General features: G+C 35.4%; 1 protein-coding gene across 2 annotated transcripts in view; it reads right to left on the bottom strand.

Moving 5' to 3' along the window:
• Window positions 1-23,590, bottom strand: part of prkcbb (protein kinase C, beta b) — a 269,116-nt gene that overhangs the window by 101,763 nt on the left and 143,763 nt on the right. For both annotated transcript variants that reach the window (NM_200978.1, XM_087242368.1), the window contains 1 exon segment: window positions 20,550-20,646. In NM_200978.1, the coding sequence (NP_957272.1) occupies window positions 20,550-20,646 (97 nt within the window).

Here is a 23,590-nt window from a genome sequence, read left to right as displayed (position 1 = left end):
ATTTTAATTTCTAAACTGCTGCCATATTGTGAGGCTGGCATGAAGCTCAGTCTAGCATAGAATTCCATTAACCCACTCCCTACTGTTCAGACGGCACACTTCACACCGTCCCTGCAGACAAGCATGCAGCCGGGCCAGAGCCACACTCACTCATATGTCCCCGCTATTAAGACTTTTCTCATTTAAAAGGGGACACATGATGATAATTTGGCATCTTTCCATGTTTAAGTGCTGAAATCGGGTCCCTGGTGCATCTACCAACCCAGAAAATGTGAAAAAGCACAACCCTGTAACTTTGGCTTTAATAAATGGGCTGATTTTGCTTCCAGATATACAGTAGTCTAGAAAGGGGATCTTATTATATATAACCAATAATCTGCACATTTCCATCCACAGTTTGCCATTTCTGTTTGCTCAATGGAGCAGCTGGAGATTTAAAATGTTTGCGCCAGAAAAAAAACATTACAAATGTTCTGTTGGATGTACTACAAACATAAGAACAAACATCTAAGCCACTGAGGACATTCTAGTTGAATACACAAACTCTGCATTTTTTGCCCACTTCAATATGACACCTGAGATTTTTTTTTACATATTGATACTGTTTAACACACAAGTTATTGATTCTAATAAGTTCTAACAAACTAATTCTGCTATTGTTATTAATTTGATCGAGGATGATGTCTGATTGTTGGTGCTCCAGGAAGAAATTGAGGAGGTTGATGTCATGAAAGGTATTACTTATTGGTGTAGTACATGTGTATTAGCTTTGTCAATATGAAAAAAAAATCATATTTTTGTTTTATTAAAAGGTTTAGAAACCAAATTTAAAAGATAGTTTCATTGCGTCACAGGTAGCTCTCTCACAACGCGCAAATCTTAGGATCTATAAAAAAAACAACAACCCGTGTATATTTACAAAAAATAAATAAATAGGCGCTGGAACATTAAAATGCAGACAGGACAGGGAGTGACAACAATGCAATAACAGACAACAAAAAGAACTAAACACACTCATGGATATAGATACACGACATGATTGAACTGCTAACAAACAAGGTAAAGACACAGGTGTAACTAATGACACTAATGAATGGTGGGAAAACTGAACAAAGGAATCACATGGCAGTAACAGAAATCACATAGAACACAACACATGACACAAAAAACACATGGCACACAACACAACGAAGACACCAGATTGTGACACATTGGTGATTCCAAATATGAAACTTAATAACAAATTTAGTAGGGGCAAATCTGACTAGCTATAATAACTGATCTATGAATATCTACATATTCTGGGGACACCAGAGACTTATTTTACATCTTATGAAAAAAGGCATATGTCTCCTTTAAAGGTATAAGATTATCCCAAAATGAATTTTCAATCAGTGTTCACTTTCATGCTGTTCTTTTTTTTTTTTTTGTTAAAGAAAAAATGAGAAATTTAGAATAATGTGCAGGCTGCTCTTTTCATCACAATTACAATGAATGGGAGACGGAACTCAAGCTTCAAAAAGCACTTAGAAGCTTCATATTTTCTGAAAGGCAAGAAGTTATTCATTGAAATCCTTGGCCTAAGAACTGTTCTAGCTTTCGAGATTTTTAAGCCAAATCTTTTCAAAGAAACCATTCATCGAGCTTAGCTGAATTATTTGTACACTAATTAAACGGATCTGTTTTTCATGACTTCAGATAACATTCTAGTTATCAATATTTCAGTGACTCCAGGGAAGGACTGCAAGCGAACGACTTGGTTTTTTTCTGTTTCTTTTCCACACAAGTCACATGTACAATGAGCATTTTATACTGATTTACACGTCTGATTTTTTAACATTTAATTACATTTAAATTTTGTATAATTTAAATATTTTCTGATTTTAATTTAAATTTGTTTTGAGCCCAATCTCATTGGAAATATGTTCCACTGCCTACATTTTGGCAAAACATGAAATACATCCACAAGATGACAGTGGTTTGCTTGGTGATCTGACAAACACCGACATAAACCTTTCCCTAAACCCAACTAACAGTGCTTTTAAAAGCAAAAGTAAGACAAAAAAGTACACTTTTTCCACATAATTTTACTTTGAATTTTACATTGCTTTTATCTAATTTGTGGAACTCTGCTTTACTGGACTCAAGCTAGAGCGCTCTGTCATTTAATACAATACAATTTCCGCTTGTTAAGTGTGACGTCACGCGAAGCGGCTTCCAGGTCCAAGCACTCTATTCTACTCAATAGGGAGACTCATGAAATGGTAATAATAAACGTTTACAAAGCAATTTAATACTTTCGAAAATCACGATCGCAATGTATATATCCATGCCTAATATCCAATGGCCAGAAGGTGATTCATTTTTTTATAAATTGTTAAAATGTTGGTATTTGTGATGCAGCAAGCCCAGAGATTGTTGTGTACATTACATATAATTAACTTTAATGTGTGATATGAATAAAAAGTGATCATACACAAATGATTGCTCAACTCAAATGAGTGGCGGCTTGGACCCGGAAACAGTATTACATACGTCACCAACATGTCACCACTTAACAAGCGGATAAGCTACCAAGCAAACTGATCACAACAGAAAAATTTTTCCATATGAAGATAAATATGTGATGCAAACCTATATGATTAGTAATCATAGACACTAGTTGTGGGAATCACAGGTAAACTCACATTACAATATTATCACAATATTTTGCCCCAATATTGATTTATTACGATATCAGCGATTCTGTGATAAATCACAAGATCATCCACAATATATAAGGACAAAAATGCAAAAAGTAAGTGGCAGTTCAGTGGGTACAAATGCCTTGTTGATGCCAGAGGTCAGAGAAGAATTACCAGACTGGTTCCAGCTGATAGAAGGGCAACAGTAACTCAAATAACCACTCAACTGAGGTATGAAGAAGAGCATCTCTGAACACACAACACGTCCAACCTTGAGGCAGATGAGCTACAGCAGCAGAAGACCACACCGGGTGTCACTCCAATCAGCTAAGAACACAAAACGGAGGCTACAATTTGTACAGGCTCACCAATTTGCACAAAAGAAGATTGGAAAAACGTTGCCTGTTGTGATGAGTCTCTATTTCTGCTGCGAATTTGGCATCAACAACATGAAAGCTTGGATTTATCCTGCCTTGTATCAATGGTTCAGGCTGGTGGCCCATTAGCACCAACTGAGCCTATTTTAGAATTATTGCTAACCATGTCTATCTCAGGCTACTTCCAGCAGGATAACACACCATGTCATAAAGTGTGAATCATCTCAAGACTGGTTTCTTGAACATGACAATGAGTTCCCGATACTCAAATGGCCTCCACAGTCATCAGAACTCAATCCAATAGATCACCTTTGGGATGTGGTAAACAGGAGATTCCCATCATGGATGTGCAGCTGACAAATCTGCAGCAACTGCGTGAAGGATTATGACAGTTTTGAAGGCAAACAGGGGTTCAAGCCAGTACTAGTAAGGTGTACCTAAAAAAGAGACCATCGAGTGTATCCCTTTTATTGACAGGACATTTTATATAATTACAACATGTTGCAACAATGCTGATATGCGGAAAGCAGTTTGTGACTAAAAAGGTCACGTCATGCAATGCATTGGCATCCTAATTTAAAAAACTTTTTTTTAAATTTTTTAAATTTAACAAATACTGTCGAATTAGTAATTTATTGCTTTCTAGTTTTCTGTAAACTTAATTAGTACACATAACTATTGATACTTAAAGTAAAACTTAATTTATTTTAACTTGATTAATTCGAAAAAATAAACTTAGCAAAACTTAATTAGTAGACACATATTTAGCCCTGCGTGTACTGCAGCCAAAGCGAGAAGGGTATAAACAGAGGTCTGAGCCAGCTCCAAGTGAGTGGGAATCGAGCTCCAAGTAGGCTCTACAAACCTGGAGTTTTTATTTATTTAATGTCTTGTACAGGACACGGAGTCCAATATTGTGCTTCATGAATGTCTACACCTACTACAACCCTAAACCCCAGCTTAACAGTAACCTGATGTGTTTTTTTTAACGTCTACACCTGCCCCAACCTTAAACCCAACCTCACAGCAACCTATTGTGTTTTATTAATGTCTACTCCACCTACACCACCTAAACCCAACATACTTGTGGCGCAAGTCTCTCCCACTTGGATGTCATCAAACCTACTTGTGGCGTAAACCCTCCCATTTGGAGGTCTCAAGGCTGCAGCTATACCTACTTGGCCAAAGCAGTAAACAGCTGCAGTGCAAGACTGATGAATAAATTTAGATCTTTTGAACATTTAAATAAATATCGATTCTTGGTGCTCGAGTATCAATAATGTATCGCAGCCATAAGTTTCCTGGTATATAGCCATATAGATATTTTGTACTACCTCTAATAGACGCCATTAGTTGTTTTGTAGCATGTATTATGTGTTCTGCAAAGAACTGCATTAAAATTATTATTTATTTATTATTAATATCTCCCTGTAATTACAATTAGTATGAAATGAACAAAAGTTGTTGACGTCAAACTGCCCTGCAGTGTTTATTATACCTAGAAACTGCAGCCAAACATGTTTTTGTGGTTTTACAAAAATGTCTGAAACACATATTTCTAATGAGTCTGTGTTTTGTAATCACCCTGGAAAGGAGCAACCAGCACATTATTCAAAACTTCTTCATTGGTGCACCACAGTAGGAAAAAAAACATACACATTTAAAGAGCACCTACTTTACCCCTTTTTTTTTAATTTAATATAAGTATATAATATAATTTAATATTAGATAATATATTATATATATTATATAATTATATATAATATAATTTAATATTAGAATGTTCTGCTCTCAACACAATATAGCTACCCTTACGTTGCGGAGGGCCTCAAAATGAGAGTGATTTGGATCCTATTTTAACATCAGGAAATAAAATTAAAAAAGAGACTTATTGTGTCCCTATCATTCCAATATGACTGCGGACACACTATACCTACACACAGTCCTGTCCAAACTGCTTCCGGAAGATGATTTTCATCATCTGTGCCCTTTAAAAACACAGGAGACAGAGTAAATGATCCCCCAATCTTCATTTGTATCCAAATTCTCCCTCTAAACTCCATAATCTCTATATGTTTTCCTCTTGTCTGGCTCTGAAGGTCGTGGCTGTGTGTAAGTCTGTGTGCAGGACATGTGGCCTCTGGGGAAAAGCCATTTGAGAAGCTCTGTCTCCCCGTCAAAGCCACAAGTTGAGTGGCTGCATTGATCTCTGCTCACACACACACACACCATATAGTACGCAGATAAAATGCTCTCCACCTTCTCCTCCTCCTCCATCGATTGCTGGGCGTCAACAAGCGATTAGCTCTGTATCCAGCAAAGAGCCTCATCACTGGACGATGGCAGTGTTTCTTTTGTAAAAGACAAACATCTCAGCCTTATTCGCTCTGCACACACATATACACACACGCACACACTCGAACAGACATCACGCGCCCTTGTGGTGATAAGTTTTATTTGTCTGATCCAGAACGGGCAGAGTGGAAGAGAAAGAGAGAGAGAGAATGAGGAGGGAGGGATGAAAAGGAAAGGAAACAAATGCTAATGTGGGTAGATTTCCACTGAGCTCAATGCCTCGCTTTCACCGCGCTTCACTGCACACAAATACCGTCATTTCAGCGCAGCGGTGCGGAGGGTGGAGAGAGAATGGATGGGGAGAAAAAATAATAAATAGAGCAAAACAGAGAAGGGAAGTCATTTGTTTGCGGTAGTGAGACGTGGAGGGAGCTGGTGATATCCTGACAGGTCAAATTGCAGGTGAATAAAAGTTGAAGAGATGCTATCAACAGGAGGAGAGGCAACGCAAGGCAATGCACAGCTGGTGGATAGGGTTTAAGATGAGCTTATATTTATCATCATATCCTGACTATGTTATGAATTGCATTTTTTTTTCTGTATTTAAAAGTTTTACATTACATTTGAATACGCAAATAAGGCATCATTTCATTAAATATTAAGTAATTTGTATATTTTTATAGCACAAAAGTCTGAACTCTGGATGACATCCCTTAGTTTTACATCCCAATGTTGACTGGTATGGTGTGTGTATGTATATTTATTATGTATACTGTATGTAATACATACACATACATAAGAGCAAAACTATACAAACAATTTTGGTGCATTCAAACATTAATTTTCCTTCGGCTTAGTCCCTTTATTCATCAAGGGTCGCCACAGCGGAATGAACCACCAACTAATCCACCATATGTTTTACACAGCAAATGCCATTCCAGCTGCAATCCAGTGCTGTGAACACTGGATGACATATAAGAGTCAAAATATTTTTGTATCTTTTTTTTTTCATTACATGATTCAGATAATACTGCGAAAAAGCTTTTTAAAAAAAAAAAAAAAAAAAAGCTCTTTATTAGTTTTACAAATGTACAGTACAATAGAATGTTGTATATAGCATGTAGCCAGCCTGGTGAAAAGGGTGGTTATTTTATCTCAAAAAATGGTCCTCATTGCAATTATTCGCCTCATTGTCTATTTAATTGGGAAATTTAACTACTGTATTTATAGTGACAAGCATTATTTTAGCTGGATTATCTTGTTGGATGGTCATCATAACTACACTTTTTAACGTGCCAAAGATATTTCCTAAATATTTAGAATAAAGAAATATAAATTAAGTACTTTTTTTTCATAATGGAAATTTATTACATCATATATCACAAAAAAAAAAAAAATAGGAATCTGTTAAAGTTTTACATTAAAATTGTATCTATTGTCATTTATTAGGCAAATAACAAACTGGCCAGCATATTCAACTTTCCTCAGTCAGAATTTGGCCCTTTAAATAATAAAAAATGTAAACACAGTAATAATAATAATAATAATAATAATAATAGTATATCTTCACAATGTTTCTAGCCTCTCTTGTAAAAAGTACATTTGTAAAATTCATGAACAACAACAGCCAAATTAGTATTCAAATTCTTTATATGGGTCGCTTTTGGTTCTTCACTCATTTCACTGGTCATTTTTTTGTTTCAAGAATAAGGTCCATGATTTAGAATAAAAGTTACTTATAAAGTATTTTCTCCATTTAAAAACAATACAGTAGCGAAAGATAAATGGTCTTACATCAGATTGTATATTTTCTTGCACAGCTGGTTGTTGGACTCATGAAAAATGATTGTTTGTATTGTAAAACTGATTAGCTAAAGTTACATCAAAGTGAGGATTCTGTTTGATATTAAAGACTTTTTCGATGGGTTATTTTCACTATTTATAATGGCATAGCAGTCAAAATAGGACAAATGAGCTCATGTATAGGACAAATTCTGGACCTTTGTTAGTCCAAACCTTGGCTACGGGCCTGTATGAATGTATCCCTCTGTTACAAATATTAGAATACAGATATCAAAAAACTGTGTGTTTATGTGCATGTAAGTGCTGCTGAACTGGAGAAAAAAAAAGTTTGGCTAAAAGTCTGGGAGAAAACAAAAACTCGGCTTGAGAAAACAGCCTTAATAATTATGTGTTGTAACTGAAATCTACAGACAGAAACGGATAAAGTGCGAAAAAAGACAGCCTTTAAAATGTGATTTCCAAAAAGCTCAAAATTGACAGGAAGCTGAAAAGTGTTTTTGCTTGCATTGTTTTGCCTTAACAGTTCTGATTACACCTCTTGACAAACACACACACACTCACACAAACAAATACTACCACAAAAAAAAAAAAAAAACTGTTTTCATACAGACAAGCTTGAGGAAGTGTTCACCAGAATTAGCAATGCTAACATTCAAGATAATCTTTATCACTCAGCAGTTTTCTCTGAAGATCCTACTTGGCATTTAATGTCTTTTTTAAAGTCTGAATTTAAGGTTTTTGTTAAATATTCCTGCTTTTTATAATTTGATTTTGATCGAAGACTAAAAGTGTTAAAAATTTGTGCTGTCTAATTGTTAATATAAAGCTGCCTAAATTAGCTTAAATATTTTTGGTTAAAAACATGCACTGAAGGGAAACACGGTGGCTCAGTAGTTAGCACTGTTGCCTCACAGCAAGAATGTCGCCGGTTTGAGTCCGGGCTGGGTCAGTTGGCATTTCTGTGTGGAGTTTGCATGTTCTCCCCGTGTTTGCGTGGGTTTCCTCAAGGTACTCCGGTTTCCCCCACAGTCCAAAGACATGTGTTATAGTTGAATTGAATAAGCTAAATTGGCTGTATAAGTGTGAATGAGAGTGTATGTTTCCCAGTACTGGGTTGTGGCTGAAAGTATGTAAACTTGCTGGATTAGTTGGTGGTTCATTCTGCTGTGGTGACCCCTGATAAAAAGTCAAAGTAAAATAAATAAATGATTAAATGAATGAATGAACATGAGCTGACAGTATGTAATAATGCTAATAATGCTCAGTTTCTTGCTCATCATTTTGCTTTACAAGACCTCAGCGAAGGCTTAAGATTGTATCAGATTGTTTTGTTCCAATAATTGCTGAAGCTTTTATCATAATATAAGCTATTATCATAATTTTGACCTCCAAAAATAAAAAGTTGCTTCAATAGGCATTATAACAAACAGGTCACTGCATTGTTGTTTATGTTTGTAACAAATGTGTAAAAAAACTGTATAAAATAAAGTAGGTAAGACTTCTCTCATTATTTCAAATTCAGACCGCATGATTTTCAAAGTAGCCGTGTCACAGGTGTTTTCACACTGCATGACTTTCTGGGATAGTGTTCTGTCGGTGTGTTTACACTGAAAAGTTAGATTGGTGACGGGGTTTCACACTGCATAACTTTATAATAGGAAGAATCGCTGACAATGTTGTCTCAGTCTGCAAACTACATCTTACAACCAAACACACACAAGAAGTGACATGGAAACTTCGCAATGTCACGTATATATTTTATTACTAACTACATAATGGGAAAGAAGCCTTTAGTGGGGTAGAAAATGTACTTATTTTGCTCAACTGACTTTTGAAAGGAATTAGAAATTTCTCTCAAACCTTTTTCTTTTTCATCCCGGTTGTGATATTGCTCAGATGAGACGTCAAACAGACACGAGTGCTTCTGCCAAATTCACACAAGTTTTTCCTTCATTTCTAGGGTCCCAATAAACTGAAAAGAAGCTCTTTTAACTTCTCCCCAACTTCCCGCTGGCCTAAAGGTACCCATATTAGTGGATGCTGCTCACTCATTGGCTGTAGGTAATCGTCAATGTTATTTTCAGTCAGAACACATTTCACAAGGCATGATTTGAATCGCTGACGGCTCCAGATAATCAGTGTTCTAAATATCTGACGGGTGTCAGCGACTCATCTACAATTCTATCGCGTCTTTGACAGTTCACACTGTGTGATTGCTACTCATGTGAACGAGCACTGATTTGCCTGCGATTTCAGGCATTTGTCTGTGATTTCTCAAAACCTGTCAAAATTGGGGCTAAAATCATGTGGTCTGAACTCATTAGTAAACATTAAGCAGGTAAAAAAAAACACATCTTTAATGCTGTAGAAAAGAAAAAGTTACTTGGATTTTAGATGGCCTGACAAATTAACCGCAAATTATCTTTTTTTTTTTTTTTTACAAAATATTCCTTTAAGCAGTGTTCAGCTTTGCAAGAGCAGTTTTAAACCGTTTATGTAACATTTCATTTTTGAGTAATGCGATGGATTCTGATTAAAAAATACAAAACAGTGTCACGTCATTGACCCGTGGGCAAGTCGAGCCCATTGAGACGTTGGTATCCATATAAAACTTGAGTTGATCCAAAATGAATGTGAGATAATGAGTCATTTCCCTTTCTCTGTTTTCATGCTGAGCCAAATCTGGCTATAACTCACGACGCAGGAACAGAAGCTGATGTGAAGCTGCAGCTCTGAGCATCATGTGAAGTGTGTGTTCTGCTCCTACATGAACAGGAACAGGAAAGCGAGGTTTTGCTGGTCAGTCTGTGCATACAAGTGAAGCCACTGGCAGTTAAAGACGGAAACATATTCGGCCTTAAAGGAGACATATTACGCCCCTATTTATAAGTTCCCAAATAAATCTCTAGTAGACCCAGAATGTGTCTGTGAAATTTCAGCTCAAAATACCTCACCGATCAAATACCCTGTTTGAAAGATGTCAGCAAATCAACACCTTGGAATTATAAGGTTCTATCTGCATTCTGAGTGATTTTGAGATCTTGACCTTTAAAGTTTTTGCATTCCATATAGCAGACAGTATGTGTATAACGTTTGTTTTTTTTTTAATAAAAAAATCTTCAAATGTAAACAACTTATAAAAAACATTGTATTATGTAAATAAGTTTAATAAGAATATGACAAAAACTCAATTTTGACAAAAAATGTCAGATAGATTATAATTATAATTTTAAGGTGACGAAATGACTATATGTCAATAAAAAACAATCTATTTCTCTTTAAATGCATGTGCTGTTATTTTCCATAAGAGGGTAACATGCAGCTCTACATTTTCATACCATGTCAGACAATGGGCCCTATACACCTGGCACAGTAAGGTGCAAGACGTGTTTGGTGCGATTTGTTGCTATTTTTAGACCAGCGTAACCCTAATTTTCCCATTTTGAGCCACGTTGGTTAAATAGTAAAACCATTTGCACCACTTTGTGGACTCATAGATGTGGCCGTCTAGAATGAAGGTGTATTGAGGCACTTTGTTAACACGCTGCTATTTTGAGGAGCAAAAATAGACTGCAAAATAGACTATCTAAAAGCTTTACAAATGAAAAAACTAAAGGATTAAAATGTTACAAAAATGATTAATTTCTACAGAAATATAAAAACCACTGCCTCCGTGCCTTCTTCATCTCGAAGGGTTTTTTCCAGTTTGTGCATGACAGTTTGCTTTAGTAAAATTTTATTATTAGTAGTAGTATTATTTATTATATGCATATTTATATTTGTTTTACTAAAAACAAGTTTAGATTTGTCCATCTGTTGGGTTATGGACCATATGAGGCATAAGAATAGGACATTTGTTTGGATATAACTCAGTTTTTTAACCACAGTTCATTATTATTGTTCATTTATTTGTTTGCTGTAAATTAGAAGTGAATTTAAAAATAGTTTTGAAAACAATCTTTGCGCTTAACAAATAAAAATCATATATGTGTAGGCTAATGGATGTCTTCAGTGGAGTTCATGCAACATCGTTTCCTTATTCCATGAAAGAAAAAAGTAAAGAGAAAGTGAAGAGGCCGAATAGAGGAATCTTGTTCTTTATCCTCACTGCAGACTATTTTCTCGCTAGTGAAGCATTCATTTTTCCACTTACAAAGTCCACCATGTACATAGCGAACGCATCACAGCGCAACACAACTGACTCAAACTGACTTAAATGTCAGTGACAACACAACTGACTCCAACTGACTTAAATGGAATGGGAGATGAGACGCTGATTGGCTTAATGACGTTATGCACACCCATAAGTGCGCCCTGCACTTTAGACAAGATCGTAGAAATAGAGCCCAATGATGAAGAGTAAAGGTTGAAAAGCTGAAACTTCTAGACTGAAACAGGATATTTCTAAATGGTTAGTGTATTTCTTGATAACACTGAAACTACTGTACCAGAATACTATTAAGACAGCCACATAGGTCATTCTGACCATTTAGTACAGAATTGAAGTTTTGTCATTTCTTATTTACATATGAAACTTCTATTGCTATTTTAGACTTTAACTTCAAATGCCTGGCATCATATTTTATGAGTTCATTCCCCTCAAAATACAGACCTGTTTTGTAATATAGCCTATAATTGTGAATGAGTTACTAGACCTCCCCAAAAGGTGCACACATCACTTTGTCCTGCAAGCAGGTGAGCTCACTGCAGTAAATATGATGATGCATTTTTAAAAGACATGCAAAAGTTATGAACTAAAGGTGTTTTACAATCATAAAGCTATATTTCTGTTACCAGAAAGTTGCTAGGCCACAGAAGCACACATATTTAAAGTCAAGGGGAAATGTAGAAGACACTGAAACACGCTAAAAATACTCAGAACTCTTACTTCATAATTTGAATAATATAACTAGTATGTTAGAATTATTTTTACACACATTTAGAAAAAGCCATGGTCTTATAGTTATATGGATTTTAATTAAAAACAAAGTAGGTAAATTGCTAAATTTTAAAACATTAAATGAATGCCCCTTTAGTTCTAGTGTTAAACTCATAGACTTAGATTGATAAGAATAAGGGACTGTTGACATGTAGCATCTAAAATCCTGTGGCGCGGTACTTCCTTCACCATTTTCAACATGCTTTGCATTTGCGAACCACTGCTGCAGCTCTGATACGTTTCCTTTATATAAACTAAATAACATTGTAATGTTTGCTTGCGCTGCATATGCATTTAGGTAATTAGTCTACTCTTACTCTTAGTCTATTCTAGTCTACTCAATTGTGTATATTCAAGACCAAGCATGAAGCTGATTTGTTAGTTCTAGTCACATGACTCACTGTGCACTTGAAGAATTTGGATAAGTCGAGATGTTTTCATCTACGTGCACTTAGAATAATGCATGAGCGTCACTCCCTATTTACATGCACAAGAACTTGCGCATGCAAAAGACGCACTATCTGAACAGCCCTGTACCTATATTCAGGCCTTTGCATGTAAACATTAAACTATTAGTATATTTCTCCCATATTTACAAATATACTTGACAATAGAGTGCACAATAAACCTGCATTTCTGAATTACATTGACAAGTTTTTTTTTTGTTTAGTTTAACATATTAATTACACAATTCCCTTGTCTTTTGTATATTTTTAGCCTTGTTAAAAATAGCTGAAATAGCCGGGTCAGTCAAGTTTTTGAGTTTTTTCTTAATTTGCTGGGGATTTTTTTGTAATTGCATGAGCTTTCTTAAATGGCAGTGTGTTAAGCTCTCGGCCATCATGCATTTGGAAACATTCTCAAAATATGATATACTTATCCAGGAAGTTAAAATGGTGATAGTGACCCATTCTTTAGACTGACACTCATTGATTTTGGCCAAATATGTGGTGCTTTACTGACATTCTTTGTTACATTTCATTCACAAATGAAATTTCGCCACAATGCCCTGGTTAACACTGATGTCAGGAGTCTATAGAGACTCTTATGTTCATTGGCACCTCCAACAACAGCATTTATAATGTTTTTTGGCAGACACTGTAAACGTCCTGCTGTTAACAGCGAGTAAACAGAAATGGAGAACTGCTGCTGCTCACTCAGGGAAATACATCTGTGTTCAAGCACCTTATAAAAGCGGAATTTGCATAATATGTCCCCTTTAATGAGCTCAATATGAGCACCAACAGGCCAGTCTTTCATCTGCTCTGACCACACAGACCTCATCGAGAGCAATGGACTCGCTAGCCTTTTCTACATCCTTCAAATACAGCCTGCATCTTCCCTTCACAAACACTTGCTGGGAATGCAGGGTCATTCATATCCAGCCAGCAACAATCGAAGAGCTGAGATCTGAACAAGACACCAGATGTGATGCTAATCTTCGAGAATTGCTCCAAAGCCAGTGAGCTGCCAACAGAGTCAGAGCTTTAAAGCATTGAGGACTACATTGTGCTGCCTTTCAAGATCCATTATTATTATTATTATTGTTATAATTATTATAATTATAATTATTATTATTATAGTATTATTATTACTATTTGATGGTCCTTATTGCACATTTTTGACAACACTGTAAAAGAAAATCCAGATTTTCACAACGTTACTGTAATTTTTCACAGAAAATTACATTAGTATCACCTCACATGATTTAACTGTAAAATTTTACAGTAATGTGTTGCATTCATAATTTTGTTGTGAAATTAAGGCGGGTAGCATAATTACAGCAAATTACTGTAAAAAGGACTATATCTTTTACATGTTAGTTATAGAAATTCAAACTCTTTATTTCATTTATCATAGATTAATACAAATTAACTGTTATGCTAGTATTGGCACTTTTTTGATATTTAGAAATAACAGAATATTTTTGCAGTTACAAAAACAATTTGGTTCCATCTTCAAAAATAATGTGAAAGAAAATCATTCTGTTTTGAAACAACATGAATGTCATAGTACATTTTAATTTTTGGGTGCACTGCACCTTTATTTATTTTTATAAGGTAACATGGAAATATGAAATAATTTTTAATGAACATATTTTTGTGCTTAGCCAAAAACATAATAAACTGGAACAAAATTAATTGATTTATGAAACCAAACACTGTTAAACACCCCAAATGATTTCAAAGTCGGGGTAAATGTCAGAATGAGTAGCCTGAGAAAGTCTGTTTCACAATAAAGCATAGATATTCTACAAGATAATACTGTGAAATCACAGTAATGGACTTTACTATCCGCTGTGAAGTTACACTGAATGGATGTAATTTCACAGTAATTTAATGTAACAAAATCACAGTAAATTTGTTATGATTCACATTTACATGGACTACAATCCTGCCTCCATATGTACTACAAGGTGCGTCAGGCACCACACACACACTAGCCTCCTTTGATTAGACTCAGAGAGATGAATCAGCCGCTCGATCGCTGGTAATCATAACAAAATTACTGTCAACAACCTCATACTGCTGTGATTTTACGTACAGTATTTTACTGTGAAAGTAATGCCATTATTAGGCTCTTCCCTATCAAAATTGTGTAATCGAACTACCCATACAATAAAACAAACAAACAAACAAACAAACAAACAAACAGGTAAACGCTGACAAGTGGGATAACGGCACCAGCTGCTTCAGAAGCATTAATGGAAAAATTAATATAAAAAAACAGCATTTGTAATTTGGGAATATTTTGGTTCAGACACTGAACAAAAACAGGTCATTTTCAAAAGTTGTCGCAGAATTGTTGTCACGACTTACAGACTATTGAGCTGATGCTTCACTACAAAATAAAATTGTAAATCAAATAGAAATATCCTTCAACAAAAAATAAATAAACATAAAATCGCTATTATATTTTCCCCAAAATTTTATAGCCCTAATTACTATATTAGTGTATCCATTCACTAGCTAAATTAAGAGTCTTCATTTATTAAATTCTTATAACCTGTAGTTACTATATACATTATTGTTAAAATAATAATAATTATTATTATTATTATTATTATTATTACGGATACTAATACTACCTTTAATAATAATAATAATAATAATAATAATAATAATAATAATAATTATTATTATTATTATTATTATTATTGTTGTTATTATTATTGATATTATTATTATTATTATTATTATTAATATTATTATTATAACTACATAAAATTACACAGTGAAATAATTCCAGTTTATTATTTCATTGCATTATCAATCGTATAACTTTTTTATAGTACTGTTCATAATATTAGTAGTATTATTATTATTATATTTAAAATATTATTAATAATAATAATAATAATAATTATTATTATTATTATAACTGCAATGTCAAAATTGTTTAAATAATACTATTATATAAAAAAAGAATTAACGAGTTAATAAGAGTCCAGAGGTTTCTCCTCCATGGTTTGCGCCTTGCCAGCCCATCATATGAGCTACAGATTGACCATTTCTCACATTTTGCATAATGCATCACACTAGTGTAGGAAAACTGCCAGCTCAGACACACACACATGCACACAGTGCACAACCTCGCACTGGGCTGTTCATAAATAATACCATCATGCACTAGGTCCACAGCTGGGTTTGCTCGCGGGACGTCTGAATTATGCAGAGACCTGCACAGTCCATGCCCCTTCAAACACACACACACACACACACATGTACCCAACATACATGTCACCCACATTACATTCACGCACCAAAAGGCACAAACTGACTGTCGAGACCATTTTCACCTATCAACTTAGTGTGAAACACGGCTGAACTACCAAGCACTATTTGCTCTCCGATCACAAACCAGGGGAAAGAGGACTTTAAAAACATCACTATATCAATTGATGATGAAAAAAGCACAGAGATCAGGAGCTTCTTGCTGGTAATTCTATTCTGCATTTAGATTAGGACATGAGGAGCAGAATGCAGATTAATGTGAGTGTGATTACTTCAGGAGGAAGTTGAGATTTGCCAATGTGTTATTTATGCCAGATTTTTTCAGTGAGTGATAGGCTTCCTGCACAAAGACCTCTCTCACGCTCTTTCCAACATAGTGCTCACAGACAGTTGAGAGACTCAAATTCAACATGAAATTAACAGTGGGTCAAACAGTACTTCTTTTTTTACACTCTACATAGTTTTACAAGTCGTGATTCAAACAAGTTATTCCTGATAAAGAAAACATTCTTCATAATCACTTTTTTAAATATGTTTGTTTTTTTCTAGCTGAACAACCTTATTCTTTTCTCATTACTTTCTTCTTTTACATTGACTAAACAAAATGGAGTCTAAATATTAGTGGTGTGAGATCACAAATCTCACCGTTCGGACCACACTACAGTTTTTGAGTCATGGATCTAACCATTTTCCGGATCAGCAAAAAAGGAGAACACTGTTTCAATTTACTATGATCTTTTATGTGAAGCTGCTGACACAATCTACATTGTAAAAGCGCTATACAAATAAAGGTGAATTGAATTGAACAAATGTCATGTGCTTTTGATTTATACAGAAATATTCCTGCAAAAACGATTGATTTTATCAAACAGAATTTAGAACCAGTAATTTTAATAGAAAAAAAATCAAGAAAGAACCAGTTGAAAAAAAAGGAATATATTCGACATGAAAAATGATCTTTGCTACTGTCGCTGATAATGCAAAATATAGAAATATAACATTTTTTACAACATATCATATTTATTTTCAATTTATGATTTAACAATTCACATATGGGCGAGGCAGTGGCGCAGTAGGTAGTGCTGTCGCCTCACAGCAAGAAGGTCGCTGGGTTCGAACCTCGGCTCAGTTGGCGTTTCTGTGTGAAGTTTGAATGTTTAAACTTCACAATGTTCTCCCTACCTTCGCGTGGGTTTCCTCCGGGTGCTCCGGTTTCCCCCACAGTCCAAAGACATACAGTACAGGTCAATTGGGTAGGCTAAATTGTCCGTAGTATATGAGTGTGTGTGTGTGTGTGTGTGTGAATGTGTGTGTGGATGTTTCCCATAGATGGGTTGTGGCTGGAAGGGCATCCGCTGCGTAAAAACTTGCTGGATAAGTTGGCGGTTCATTCCGCTGTGGCGACCCCGGATTAATAAAGGGACTAAGCCGACAAGAAAATGAATGAATGAATACACATATAAAACTTCATGCTTCATTATAGGTGGATCAGTTTTGAAAACCTATTTAATGACATCATTTTGATGGCTGTTTGTCACCACCCATTGGTTACACAATGTAATTAAATGTTTGCTAAAATGCTACAACATTCACCAGCGCCAAGTTTCAGTAAACTGTGAATTTAATCTTCTTAACCATAAACATCAGTGTTTATATCTGAACTATAAACTGTTCTCCCAGAACGTCTGTGTCATTTAACTGTTTGTAACTAACTGAAAGTGTAAAAACTGAATCTCTCTTGATCAAATGCAGATTTGAATGCAGCGCTTCGAAGGATGAATAAACTTATGCAAATCAGCATTATTTATCATTCATGTTGTGCGGGTTTGAATTGAGATCACAATTTTTTAATGTTTAAATGTGCGCTTTACACTAAATGCATTAATGCAAGCTAAACAAACAATGACAGAAAACAGCTTTAATTAATAACCTAGGAAAGCATTTAGGTAAGTACCAAAACTTTTTCTGTCTTCTTTATATTTCACAGCGAAGCCAAAATGTTTTCATACACAGGATTTAACTGACGCAGGAGGCAATCTCTCTGCAATTGTTATAAATGTTGGATCCTACGAATTCAAAAGTTACTAAACCGCGGGTCACGTGCGTTCTGAACTGTTGGTTATGATCCATTACACCCCTACTAAATATAGCAAGAGAGAAACTTCTCTCCTACTACGCTTAGACTCCATTATGTTTAGTAACACTCCCATCCATAAAGACAGTAATTATAGACAACATAACAAACAAATAACACACACACTACAATGTAATAAAAATAAAATGCTTTAGAATTTTAAAACAGTATTTCTTGCTATAAGAACAAAAAAGACAAAAAAAACCAAACCAAACAAATAAAGAAAAAGAAAAAAAAGACCAACAAAAAACAAATATTTAACCAAGCAAAAAAAAAAAGACAAGACACTACAAAACAAAAGGCCTCAACACTCCGTAAGTGACTAAACTAGGGGAATTCTATGATATAACTATAATATGATATGATATATGATAATAATAATAAAATTAATAATAATAATAATAATAATAATAATCAGGGCTCAACAATAAGGACTATCCAATGGCCCGGGGCCAGCGTGAGAGATGTTCAGAACAGTAGAGAGAATCGTTACTGGCCCAATCAGGCCAATGCTGCCTTTTTTATTTGTCTGCGACTATTTGTCAATTGCGTGCAAATACAGTCTTAGAATCAAGAAACAATTTGTGCTTTTAAGTCGTTGAATGCTACATTTTCTGTGAAGTCGTAAACACCATATTGCTTTTTGGTTCCTTTTATCTGATTGGATGTTGTGAGCATGTTATTTTTTTCCACGACCTGGCAAAAACCAGTACAGTGAAGATACGGCAACATCAAATTATAAAGTTCAAAGAAAACATCTGTTTCTAACGCTGTGAAAACTGATATTTACATGGGTACAACACGACGAAAAAAAAAATTATGCTATCTTTTGCTTTGCAATAAAATACCTGCACAATTTTCATACTGCTATATTTTACTGCAAAATATTTTAACATTTTTAAAATATTTAAATTCTAGATTCACAGACATTATTTTTGACATTATTTAAAATATGTGGCTAAGAAATATTTATTTATTTATTTATTTATTTAATTAAGTAATTAATTATTTAATTATTTTGGTGGGGCCAGTGAAAATTTTGGCAGGGCAAGTAAAATTCTGAACCACTGGCCAAGTCTGGCCAGTAGAAAATGTCCTTAATGTTGAACCCTTATAATAATAATAATAATAATAATAATAATAATAATAATAATAATAATAATAATAATAATAATAATAATAATAATAATAATAATAATAATAAACGCATAACATAAAAAAACAGAAAAGAAACAACTAAAAAACCAAACAAAAAACATAATAATGCCAAGCAAACAAAATAAACCAAATAGAAATGTTCCTGGCTCAGTCACAAGAAAAACTAAAAAAATTTGAACTGAAATTGTGGTGGATTTTTAGCAAAAACAAAACAAACAAAAACAATAATAAAACCGACCAATTGCATGTTCTCCCAATGTGTCATCTAACTGGATGATCTAAATTGACAGTAGTGTATGAGTGTGTGTGTGAATTTGAGTGTGTGTGTGTGTGTGTGTGTGTGTGTGTGTTTGATTTTGAGAGTGTATGGGTTTTTTAGAATAATGGGTTGTGACTGGAAGGGCATCCGCTGCATAAAACATATACTGGAATAGTTGGTGATTCATTCCACTGTGGTGACTCCCGGATGACTAATGCCTAGTTCAGACTGCATGAATTTAGCCCTGATTTTGACTCGTCGACATGTTTTGAGAAATTGGCGACAAATGCCTGAAATCACAGGTAAATCGGCGCTCGTGCACGTGAGTGACAATCACACAGTATGAACTATCAAAGACGGGATCTGAGAGAATCGCCAATGAGTCGCCGATGCCTGTGAGATATTTGCCGTGCTAAATATCTGGAGCTGTCGACGATTCAAATAATGCCTTGTGAAATGAGTTTTGACTAAAAATAACATTGGCGATCACCTGAGAGAGCTGCATTCACGTGTGTGTGTACCTGCAGACCAGCGGGAGGTGGAGGTAGAAGTTAAAAGAGCTTGTTTTCGGTTTATTTGGACCCAAGAAATGGAGGAAAAACTAGTGTAGGTTTGACAGGAGAACCGTGTCTGTTTGACGTTTCTTACAGACAGTTAAAAAAGAAAGTTGAGGAGAAATTGCGAATTCCCTTCAAACCCAGGTGAGCGATTTTGTACATTTTCTACCCCATTAAAGGCTTCTTTCTCGCCATGTAGTTAACAAAACAAAAGATATACTATGTGTTTTTGGCTGTGAAACGTGATTTGGACAAACTTGTCTGCGATTCTTCCTATTGTAAAGTCATACAATGTCATGCAGTGTGAAAACATCTGTGACACGACCACTTTGAAATGCATGCAGTCTGAACTCGGCATAAGTCGAAGGAAAATGATTGAATGAATAAAAAAAGGCCTTTACGGGCTCAAATGGGAAGAAACAAACAAGCAAAAAAATATAAAACAAAGCCAAACTGTTCCCAAGACACAGATCTGTTTATGAAATGCAATAAATTGTGTTGGTTCCTACACATGTTGCTTCTAGACCTTAAGGTTTGACTTCAAGCAGGAATGAAAACATAGGTAAACTCACAACAGAAACGCTGGTGAACAAACACACAAGTGCTCACCTCAAACTTCTGTCGGAGTTCCTCGTTGCCCTCTTCTCCCTCAGGTGGGACAGGTACATTGAAATACTCGCCCTCTTCCTGACTGAGCAGCTTAAACCTGCATGCATGAGTTTGACAGACAGAAAATAAGACACAGTCAGATGAGAGCAGCAACAGAAATGTTAAACCCTGCTCCCGCTGCCCGCTATAGGAACTACACCTAAATCGACACATTTCATGAAATTACCTCAGCTCATTTAAACCATTCATACGCTTACAGTTTGACTCTCAACGGGGACGACCTTGACTATGATCATGTGTGGAGAGGAATCCAGCCGCTTTGAGTCTCCCCCAAACAGCTTTCAGGCATCTGAGGGACAGCATGATACCCCGTCTCACATTTAGCTCGACTAACATCTGCGCTTACAGATAGCAGAAAATCAGCTTCCTGTTTAATGCTGTGAGCGGACCGTCCCCGTGTTCAAAAATCAACAGACCCACCACTGAACGCACGTTGGGTTTGCACCTCCTTTTATTGCTACTGATGTGCTAGGAGGCTGTGTGTATGTCTCTGTCTGTGTGTATATGAGGATAGGTGAGTGAATGTGTGTGGGTGCATGAGTGAGTGTGAATGCATATGTGTGTGGGTGCATGAGTGAGTCCCTGTGTCTGCATGTCTGTGTCTGCATGTGTGTGTGTGTTTTTGAGTGGAGATGAGTCATGGCTGCAGTGCCCCCCCCCCCCCCCCTCACTCTGCCTCTTTCCACATCTAGACCTCCAAAGGCTTTATAGTTTGTGTGAGCGCCTTTATAACATTCAGAGAAATTAGAAAGAGCAAGAGAATGACAGAATGATAATTTTTCAAATATGGAAGGTGATGTGATACATTAATACATATATATAAAGCACGCTGACATGTTGTAGTCGTATCTATAATACAAGATCACCCAACACTTTTAATTAACATAGCACTTTTTTATCCATAGATCAGCTTTTACTGTCTGTGCTCCATAAGAGATTCATGGTTCATTATATGTGTAATCTGTACCCTCATTTACTTGTAAATAATGTACAATTACTTGTAGAATTTAGTACAAGTCTGTGTTTTTATGAATAATTGTAATGATTTAAGAGCTGATTATAATTTGAATCGTGTTTAGATTTTTTGTTGGTGTGTTTGTTTGTTTGTTTGTTTGTTTTTCAGTAATGTTTTGTAGTTTTGGGGATATTTGTTTTCTGCTGCTGAACTTGAATAGGGCTGCCTGATTGAAGATATGCTGCACATCAATGGGAATGTATGGAATGGAAAATGGAAAAAAAAATGTATGAATTAATTAATTAATTAATTAATTAAATAAAATAAATAAATGAATAAATAAAATAAAATAAAATAAAATAAAATAAAATAAAATAAAATAAAATAAAATAAAATAAAATAAAAAGACAATATTCGGTTGGGGATTTAAAAACATTTTGAAGTGTGTGACTGGATAGCATTTGCACTACTGCAAAAACAAATAAATAAAAAGATTAATAATAATAATAATAATAATAATAATAATAATAAAATAATTTCCAGTGCTGGGTTGCAGCTGGAAGGGCATCCACTGTGCAAAACATTTGAAGGAATAGTTGAAGGTTTAGTCTGCTGTGGCAACCACTGATAAATAAGACACCAAGCCAAAACAAAATTAAAAAAAACTCAAATAAAACGCAGTGGCGCAGTAGGTAGAGCTGTCGCCTCACAGCAAGAAGGTCGCTGGTTCGAGCCTTGACAGGGTCAGTTGACGTTTCTGTGTGGAGTTTGCATGTTCTTTGCATGCATGTTCTCACATGTGTTCGCGTGGGTTTCCTCCGGGTGGTACGGTTTCCCCTACAGTCCAAAGACATGTGGTAATATGAATTGGGTAGGCTAAATTGTCCGTAGTTTATGAATATGAATGAATGTGTATGGATGTTTGCCAGAGATGGGTTGCAGCTGGAAGGGAGTCCGCTGCATAAAACATGTGCTAGATAAGTTGGTGGTTCATTCCGCTGTGGCGACCCCTTATTAATAAAGCGACTAAGCCGAATGGAAAATGAATGAATGAAAATAGAATAAAATAAAATTTGGTTGCAGTGGCCATCCACTGTGTAAAAAATATGCCGGAATAGTTTGACGTTTATTCTGCTGTGTCGACCACTGATAAACAAGGAACTAAGCCAAAACAAAACAAAACAAAACAAAACAAAAAAATATATAAATAAATAAAAACAAAATAAACTTACATGCTTTATGATTTGCATGACTTTAACAAAGTTGCTCTTTAAGGACATCTGTCCTTCTGACATTCAGCCTATTCCCTTTCTCAAACTCCGTGTCCCCTGCAAGCATGAATGAATGCTGTAGTGAGACAGTGACAGCTCTGACAAAGACACTGTGATCGCGTGGATCTGTCCTGACTGAAGGTCCACTGAGGAGCAAAACATCTTGCCTTTAATCTGACGCTCTGCGCTTGACTGTCAGGTGGCAGAACCCAGTCCTCACAGTCACTCAGAGGCTCATAACAGCGACAAAACCTTTCAAACATCTTCATAAAATATATACACATCTAATCAAACCATCTTATAAAAGTCATGTCTACGTAGAGAAGACACCACCTATAGATGCCAACAGGGATGTGTTCTATCATCACTGACGGTAAAAATATCAAAACTAAAAGAGAGAAACAAAGACAAAACTTCGCAAACCTTATGAATCAGCCATCTGTCACTGTGAACAGAGCCTTCCAGTAAAAAAGTGTATAATAATAAATAAGTCAGGGTGATTGGAACAGTGTTTGGACACAAGGGTAACACTAAAAAATAAATCTTATTAACCCACTGTATATGAGTGAACAACAAACAAACAAACAAATAAATAGATAAATAATTGTGCATTTATGGAGTGTGCTTCACACATGTGAGTGGGCTTGACAAACCACCTGTAGAAACACTCTTCACTCTCTCTCTGAGCACTAACAGTTCCTTTGTATATTTAGCACTACTTGCGTGTATTGCCTCTTTTTGTTGAATCGATCAAT

Source organism: Danio rerio, chromosome 3 (assembly GCF_052040795.2).
Source record: "Danio rerio strain M-AB ecotype USA chromosome 3, GRCz13ab, whole genome shotgun sequence".
NCBI lineage: Eukaryota > Metazoa > Chordata > Actinopteri > Cypriniformes > Danionidae > Danio > Danio rerio.
This window is presented reverse-complemented; position numbering and strand designations above follow the sequence as displayed.